This window comes from Rhincodon typus, chromosome 14 (genome assembly GCF_021869965.1).
Source record: "Rhincodon typus isolate 14 chromosome 14, sRhiTyp1.1, whole genome shotgun sequence".
In the NCBI taxonomy this organism is placed as follows: Eukaryota; Metazoa; Chordata; class Chondrichthyes; order Orectolobiformes; family Rhincodontidae; genus Rhincodon; species Rhincodon typus.
Genome location: NC_063345.1, coordinates 14,681,730 through 14,690,969, shown reverse-complemented (window position 1 = coordinate 14,690,969; position 9,240 = coordinate 14,681,730). Strand labels below are relative to the sequence as shown.

At 40.3% G+C, this 9,240-nt stretch overlaps 1 protein-coding gene across 2 annotated transcripts in view; it reads left to right on the top strand.

Annotated features, from left to right (window-relative positions):
- Nucleotides 1-9,240, top strand: part of rxfp2l (relaxin family peptide receptor 2, like) — a 91,111-nt gene that overhangs the window by 41,117 nt on the left and 40,754 nt on the right. The window contains exons 4-6 of one of the 2 annotated variants that reach the window (XM_048605445.1): nt 239-344; nt 2,642-2,713; nt 8,690-8,761. In XM_048605445.1, coding sequence (XP_048461402.1) covers nt 239-344; nt 2,642-2,713; nt 8,690-8,761 — 250 coding nt within the window. Of the gene's footprint in view, nt 1-238; nt 345-1,844; nt 1,912-2,641; nt 2,714-8,689; nt 8,762-9,240 lie in introns of those variants that run through there. The other variant, XM_048605446.1, reaches the window with a different exon arrangement.

The following is a 9,240-nucleotide window of genomic DNA, read 5'->3' as shown; positions in this document are numbered from 1 at the left end:
TTGATGTCTCCTATTTGAAAAATAGCTTAATCTGTTGCCAAGAAATTCCAGTCACACACAGCATTATAACCAGGACTTTAAATTCCTGAATTAAAAAATTCCAATTCCCAGTATTGCATCTCTCACTACATGTAGAGAAAGTTTCCTCCAAACTAACAAAGTCCTAACCCATACCTTTATGATACTGTATAACATTTGTTAACTTTTAACTCATTGACAATCTTACTTTTCATTCCAGGGCTCAATGTGTACCCAAAGAGATGTACATGTGCAGGTTTTATAGTTACCTGTGAAGACGCTGGGCTTATCACTGTGCCATCAGTTTCTGCCAATGTAATAAAACTGTAAGTGACTTGACCATTCCTCCCTCTTAGTAACACAATCAACAGCTGATATCCACATCAAACAGACTTTAGTGTTCTTTTTTTGAAAAGCAGTTTTCCCATCTAATGTCCAGACCTTTATACTTCCCTATGGTTTTCTCTCTGACAATGTAAGAAATAATTTACCTATTGAGTCCAGAAAACCAGGTGTAATCTATCCACATCTGAAGAAAGCCTATGCTAAAAACACTTTGATCTCCAAAGATCTTGGAAGAGATGCCATAAATAAAGTGACAACCTCATTCCTCCTGCAGTTTTTTTAGTGGCTTTTCCCCCAGTGATCAGAGAGAGATAATTTCTATAAAGAAAATTGATATTAAAGACAAAGTAATTCCAGAGATTTTTTTTTTCTTTATTCATTCATGGGGTGAGGGCATTGCTGGCTAGGCAGCATTTATTGCCCATCCCTAATTGCCTAAATGCCTAATTGTTCAGAGCCAACCACATTGCTGTGGGTCTGGAATCACATGTAGGCCAGACCAGGTAAGGATGGCAGTTTCCTTCCGTAAAGGACATTAGTGAACCAGATGGGTTTTTCTGACAATCGAGAATGGATTTATGGTCATCATTAGATTCTTAATACCAGATATTTTTTATTGAAATCAAGTTCTACCATCTGCCATGGCAGGATTTGAACCTAGGTCCCCAAGACATTATCTGGGTCTCTGGATTAACAATCCAATGATGATACCATAAGGTCATTGCCTCCCCCAGAGTATTTATGTTGGGTATTCTTACTGGAATGTACAATGGAAAACATAGAATTGATCCTCCAGGAATGGGGAGTGATGGCCTGGTGGTATTATTGCTAAACTATTAATCCAAAGACCCTGATAATGTTCTGGGAACCTAAGTTTGAACCCAGCCATGACAAATGGTGGAATTTGAAGTCAGGAAAATCTCTGCAATTAGGAGCCTAGTGATGACCATGAAACTATTGCTGATTGTCAGGAAAAATCCATCTGATGCACTAATGCCCTTTAGGGAAGGAAACTGTTGTCCTTACATGGTCTGGTTTATATGTGATTCCTGACCCACAGTGATGTGGTTGACATTGAGCTGCCCTCTGGCCAATTAGGGATGCTGGTCTTGCCAGTGATCCCTACATCCCACGAAGGAATAATAAAAAGGTTAGTTCTGGATGTGTATTGGGATGGAATTTTGTCCACTTGATAACCTGGCAGTGAATTCACCCTAGTTATCCAAGTCAGAGTTTATTTTTATCTTTTCATGAGACGTGGGTGTCACTGGAAAAGCTGACGTTTGCCCATTCCTAATTGCTCACTGAAGGGTTTGTGATCGTTGGCAAATGACTGACCCGCTCGATTCACTGTTAATTGTCACAAACCAGCTGGGCTTTGATGGAGTAGAATTCTTTTGGTTCCAGTATGGTATAAACTTCGCATCCGGTGCCTGCAAAACAATGCATGCAGTCAATGACAGCCTACATCATGGGAGAGCCTACAATCCAAGCAAAATTACAACTCTTTTCATCCATTTGTCTCTGGCAAGAGAGAATGAAATGAAGGTAACTGTCTTTGATTAAGGAACCTCACAGAATAGAATTGACGAGCTACAAGATATTGCAAATATCATTGATTCCATCCTAGAAGGGGCCAGATGAGCAAAGGTTGATTGTCCTGGTAACCTTTGCAGCTATTGGCAAAGTAGTTCTTACCTTGCTTTGGGGTTGGAATTGTGCCTGCAGTGAATGGCAGATTTTAGTGAAGATGCCCAGATTGAAATGCAGAAGTCTTCTGCATTGTTCCTCACTGAAGTTCAGGCAGGAACACCTTGTGCAGATATGGGCTTCAGCTGAGATCACTTCTTCCTCTGTTTTTCCTCAATTGTTCAGTCATTTGTTTGGAAGCTCACAGGTCAACCTTGCAGCCCAGCTTTATTCCAAGAGGAATACTTATTAATTTCTGGGAGCAACTAGTTTATGCAAAGACAACACAGTGCGGAGCTGGAGGACCACAGTAGTCCAGGCAGCATCAGTGGAGCAGGAAAGTTGACGTTTTGGGTTGTGACCCTTCTTCAGAAATGGGGAGGGGAAAGGAAGCTAGGAAATAAATTGAGAGAGGAGAGGTAGGGCTGGGGAAGGTAGGTGGCAGAGGGTTGCAGTGGGAGAGAGATCCACTGAGGTCTTTCCAGAGGGAGGAGGACAACTTCACTGTAAGAATTCATTGTTGTTATATGTGTCTTATCACAGAAAACCGAAGCTGTTTTAATATTTTCTGTTCGCTGCCTCAATCTAGGAAGCTAATGCACAACAACATCACAACCCTCATTGATGACCAGTTCATTAGGTACAGACAATTGGATCTACTGTGAGTATTTCTCTAACATTAAAAGAACAAATTAGCTAGCCATGGAACCCTTCGAAATACACTAACCAAGTTATATATGTCTAGGCTGATTGCGAATGTGATTTGTGATTTATAGTTTGGGCAAATCTGAGCTAAAGGTTTGGGAGGAAAAGGGCAAACCTTTGTCAAATAGTCACGACCTTGAAATTATATTATAGATGGATCATTGCTTATTGCTACTAGTTAATCTCTCGGAGAGACATTCCTACTCTTTGTGATGATAATCAGTTATCCCACCCCTACCCATCACTCCCTGTCCCATGGAGATTCATCCACTGATGAGTTGGCTCCTCAGGTTTGACCTTGTACCTCACTAGTGCCTCTCATTTGTTCGTATGCTAAAAACAAACTGAACAGATGTGCTGTGGAAAATTCCCTTCACACTTGAGTATGTCCATAACATTGAAGTACGTGCAACCTGCTGACACTGGGAGGGAAACAGGTATTGCCATTCTACATGAATTACCAAATTCTGATCAAAGATTTTACAAACAAGAAGAATATAAAACTGTAAGACAGTAGTCTGCACAAAAATACCTTCCATTACAACATTTAGGTTTCATAGGTCTATACAGACATATACACTATGTTCTCCTCAGAACGAGAGTCTTAATTAAAAAATTCACAGTTTGTAACATGTTCCCATAAAGTTACTTAGTTACTCAATACCAGTCATTCCTGGTTTATTGTGGATTATTAAAACTTTGAGTGCTGATTTGAATGTTAGATTATTACATTTCACTCCCCCTCTAGTATTTCTTCCTTTTCTCCTACCCATCGATAGCTTTAGCCAATGAAAATCTATCTATCTTTGTGTTGAAATCTCCAGTTACTCCAGTATCAACAATTTATTTGGGGGTGTGTTAAAGTTATTGAGATAAAGTTGTTAATAAAGTTATTAAAGACAAGAGTGCAACTGTTGAGTGCCATTAATCATCATGTGGTCTAGCACTAATTTTGATATTATGTTCATGTGCTCTTGATTCCCCCACCAGAGGACCTATCAGCCTGATAACATCCTTTTAATATTTTAAATGCCGTTCCAACTTTTGTACCATAGGAAATAGATATAATCGAAGTTGACAACCACTTTGCATAATTTCAACTTTTGACTTCCGGTATCATTGTGATGAATCTATGCTGCACCTCTCCAGGGCCAATATATTCTTCTTATGATGCAGTGCCCAAACTTAGCACCATGCTTCAGATAGGTCTAACCAGAGCTCTAAACATAATGATGCATAGATTCTTCCCATTTTTATATTATTCCAACCAGCCCTTTTCAATTACTTTTTGTACTTGTACATTAGATTTTACTCACAAACAAAAACAGAAAGTGCTGGAAAACTTCAGCAGATCTGGCAGCATCTGTAGCGAGAAATCAGAGTCAACGTCTCAGTTCCAGTGACCTTCTTCAGAACTGAGATTACATTTTACTAGTTTGTCTACTTAGTCCCAAAATTATTTTTCTTGGGTCCAAAGTAGACGCGCACACACTTGCCTACATTGAACTGTTTGCTATAGTTTATTTCCATACCTCTTCATCTTTGCAACTTCCTGCTCCCACCAGCACCTCATAGACCCACTCCCAACAGGGCTGCAGCTGAACTTACCAAGACAAGCTTTTCAGACAGCTGTTATATAAATTGTAAATGAGAAAGCTACCTTGTTAGGTTCAAGAATATATGCTCACCAAGTAGTAACAGCACATTTTTTTAAAATTGGGGACTTGAATTTATAGAGCACCTTTAAAAAAGTAAAATGCCCAAAGGACTTCATTACTAAATAACAATTTGACACATAGCTGGTAACAGAGGTTGAGAAATTAAGGAAAGAAATCTGGGGCGAAATTTCACTACCATCTGGCAGCAGGCTTGCAGGAAGGAGAGTCTTCAAAACTCTGCAGGTATCCTTCTCATTGCCTATACATCCGACCCTGAACTGACAGCATCCTTGCTGGGGATGGATGAGGCCAAGGACGATTTGTACATAAGAGCCATGGCCAAGAATGAGGGGAGGCCCTCATTGATGATGTGGTGCCCCTCACCATGTTTTCTACCTCCCAGGTGTCGGTCCTCACCAATTTTCAAACGCGACTTACCCCCACATCACCAGCACATGCCCCAGCCTCCTCTCCTGGTCCCTGTATCAGAGACACCTCTGGACGTACTTGCATTCTGAACTCCCAGCACATTGTTATTTGGGACTTTGTATAGCCACAGCATTCAAGAGAAGTTTCACTAGGCTGATACTGGGTATGAGGAGACAGCCTTAGGAGGAGAGGTTGAGTAGTTTGCGCCTATTCTTGTTAAAATTCAGAAGAATGAGAGGCAATCTTATTGAAAGATGCAAGATTCAGGACTTTACAGGTAGATACAGAACAGTTTTATCCCCTTGTGTGAGAGTTTGAGACCTGAGGGTATGATTTCAGACTAAGAGATTGCACATTTGAGACAGAGATAAGGAGAAGTTTCTTTTCCCAGAAAGCTGTTGAAGCTGGGTCATTAAGTATATCCAAGGCTGAAATCAACATGTTTTTAATCAGCCAGGGGATTGAAGGTTATGGAGAAAAGGCAGGAAAAAGGAGTCATGGGTGGAGCAATTTCAATGCTTCTGCTCTTATGTCTTATGGGCTTGTAGAGTAAGAAATGGGCAATTAGAACACCATAAATACTTTTATATTTGTACTGTAGTAGTTTAGACTTAGGGAGGCCAGTGTCTATGAGCTAATACTCATTTTTATGGAAAGAAGGATATATTTATCATAGAGGGAGTGAAAAAATGTTCACCAGAGTCATCCTTGAGATGGTGGGACTGTCCTATGAAGAGAAATTGCAATGACTGGGCTTGTATTCTCCAGAGTTTCAATGAATGGAAAATGGAACATGCAACATTCTTTCAGGTCTTGATTGGGTTCATGAAGAAAGGATATTTGCCCTAACTAGGGATGGGGTTCTGGAACTAGGCCACAGTCTCAGAATAAGGGATAGAACATATAGGACTGAGATGAGGTGGAATTTCTTCAAACAGAGTTGTGAATCTTGGAGTTCTCTACCCCAGAGGCCTGTGAAGGCTCAGTCATTGAGAATAATCAAGACAATTTCTAGATATTATAGCTATCAAGGGATATAATGTGGGAAAATGGCACGGAGATGGAAGATCACCTATCATCAAGGTGAATGGTGCAGCAGGCTTGTGGGCTGAATGGCCTGCTGCTACCCCTATTTCCATTGTTGCTACATCCCCTTATCTTGGAAGCAGTTTCACCCCATGCCACTGGAAGGGGAAGCTGTTCAGGTATATTGTGTACATGAAATACCAGAAGACAATTACAATTGAAAAGCAGGCCGTAATGATAAAGTGAGGAGATACACATTAGTAACGAATGTAACACAAACTACATGCTTGAGAAGTCTTGTAATGTGGCATGTAAGATTCTGCCAGTATATCTGTACAGCACATAGGTTTCTCTTTTTGAAAACAATGTAGTTTTTTTTCTAGTGTAAAATCAAAGCACTGCGGAGATCTGACAAGAATTATAGAATCAGACAGTACAGCAGAGACCCTTCAGCCCATCAAGTCTGTAATGCCAAAAATGCAATATTACCTACACTAGTCCCATTTTCCTGCACTATAGTTCCATAGCCTTGAATGCTATGACACAGAAATTGATGGAGAAACTTAGCAGATCTGGCAGCATCTGGAGAGAAAAACAATGTTATTGTTTCAAATCCAACATGACTTTCTTCTTGAATATTTTTAATAGTGAAAATTCAAAAAATGGAAACAAATAGCAATAAAAATTAACTGTCTGAACTTGTAAATAACAAGCTCGCCACTCCTTGAGTCACCTTGGATTTTTAAAAAAATCTGTCATTTTAACTAGTAAATTGGATAGTAACAATTTCCTCAAGCCAGCAAGTTTTGTAAACATTCAGCTCACATAAAGTTGTAAGCTACTCAGATATGAGGATTTACATTCTGCCTGTAATAATATTAATCATAATCTACAAACATAGATGCAAAATTAATGAGAAATGTAAACAAGCAAGTTCAAACTTTTTAATCTGATCCGCCTGTCGGCCTTTATCTCCTTTGTTCTTTCTTATTCGATGCCCTTTACAGAATTCTTTTTTAGCTTTAATTTTACTTTTTTGTAATTAGCCTTGGTTAGCTCTCCCCTCTGAGTCAGAAGGTAATCAATTCAGGCACCACATCTCATAAGGCAATTGCATTTCAATATGGAACTACTGGAAGTGACATCTTTCAAATAAGACATCAAACCCGGACCTGATCTAAATAACCCACGACACAATTCAAAGGAAAAGAGGGGAGACTTCCCACTGTCCAGGGCAACATTAATCCTTCATTCCATTTCATTAAAACATGTTGCCATCTGTTTCTTATTTGTGGCAACATCCGAGAAACCTTTTCTGTGGCGCAAACGTCAATGAAGCGTGTGGCAGTTTCAATGGAAATTGCAGCTGACCCTCAACAAAGAACTGGCCAGGGACTAGTTTCTGCCTCTAACTCTCCCAAAAGACACATTTCAGTTACTTGTAGCACAGCAAAGAGAATAGACAGCGCCCTGCAGAACAGCTTCCAGAGCATGATGACCCTGATGCATGCTCTGTCTCTCAGGGTTTTCAAGATCAGATAGCTACTTTCCAAATAGCACATGCTGTTTCTGTGCATTGAACAATATAAATCAAATGGATCGACCGTAAAAACAACCCTGTCAAATGAAAGAGCTGATTATTGTAGAATAGATTCTGTCACTTAGACAGTTGTAAAAAATGATTTTCCAGCGTATCCAAGGTGCCCTCCATCCATTTCTCCAACAATAGAGACTGCAAGATGTTTATGAACTGAAAACCATTGTTGGAATGAAAATGATTAACATACCAGTAACAGATTGAAAGCTGGCCATCTTCAAAAGACTGTATTAACTTCATGCTACACAAATACCAGGCAATAACCATCTCTAACAAGAAAGAATCTACCAATTGTCCTTGACATTCAATGGTATGACCATAACTGAATCCCCATCTACAACATCCCAGGGAATTTTCATTGACCAGAAACTAACCACGACCTGCCATGTAATTACTGTAGCCATAAAAATAGGTCAGAGGCAGGGGATTTTGTAGAAAGTGACTCACTTCCCAACCCCTCCAAAGTCAGGTCACTATCTGCATGGTTCCAGTCAGGAGTGTGATGTAATACAGCCAACTTCCCTGGATGAGTGCAGATCCAACAACACAAGAAACACACAGAGCAGCACACTTGATCAGCAATCTATCCACCAGCCTAAACTCTCACTCCCTCCAGTACCAATGCACATTAGCAGCAGTGTGTATTATGTGCAAGATACCCAACAGTAACTGGCTCTTTTGAGAGCCCTTCAAAATGCATAACCACTACCACCTTGAAGGACAAGGGTTGCAGATGTATGTAAACACCACCACCAGCAAGTTCCCCTTCAAACCACTCACCATCCTTGGCAACTCACCATCATCTTTTAAGTGCAATTTGGGATGGATTGTAAATGCTGGCCTAGCCAGTGACAGCTAGATCCCATGCAAAGAATAAAAAAAACTCATTTAAGTTCTTCTTATCCCATTATTGAACCTTATAGAAATACTTAGAAGTTACTTGGGAGCCATATGATCAGGAATTAAACATACACATTCACAATGATAATCCAACTGGGGCATTTCTATTGAAACTCTGGTCATTGATGCACAAACTTCATCTCAGATGGAGCACTTACTATAGGATGAAACACATTTGGGCAAGAAAGTTACCAACTATCAATAGAATTTTCCTGTCCTTTGCCTGTTGTTGTGTATTGTCTGAATCAGGTGTAGCCTGTTAGTTTGCTTGTCTATTTCCTTGCCTGTTTTCTCAAGTCACTTCTTGTGCTTTCTTCCATAGGGTTTTGCAAAATAACTCAATACATTCCATATCCACCAGAGCCTTTGCAGGGCTTTTCCGCCTGAAGAAACTGTAAGTATTTAAAGGCATGTGGTCTCATATAATCACTCAACTCGGGAAAATGATATACCTCAACATTACTGATATTCAATAAATTGTCTTTAGGGGATTTTGAAACGGCATTTGTTTTTCCATGGACCCTCCAAAGTTCTACAAAGTTCAGTATAAAGTTCTCTAATGAGAACTGGGGCGGCACTGTGGCTCAGTGGTTAGCACTGCTGCCTCACAGCGCCAGGTACTTGGGTTTGATTCCAACCTTGGGTGACTGTGTGGAGTTTGCACGTTCTCCCTGTTTCTACTGGATGCTTTGGTTTCCTCTCACAGTCCAAAGATGTGCAAGTTAGTTGGATTGGCCGTAGTGTTCAAGGATGTGTAGGTTAGGTGCATTAGCCACAGGAAATGCAGGGTTACAGGAATAGGGCAGGGTAGGGGAATGGGTCTGGATGGGATGCTCTTCAGAGGATCAGTGTGGACTTGTTGGGCTGAATGGT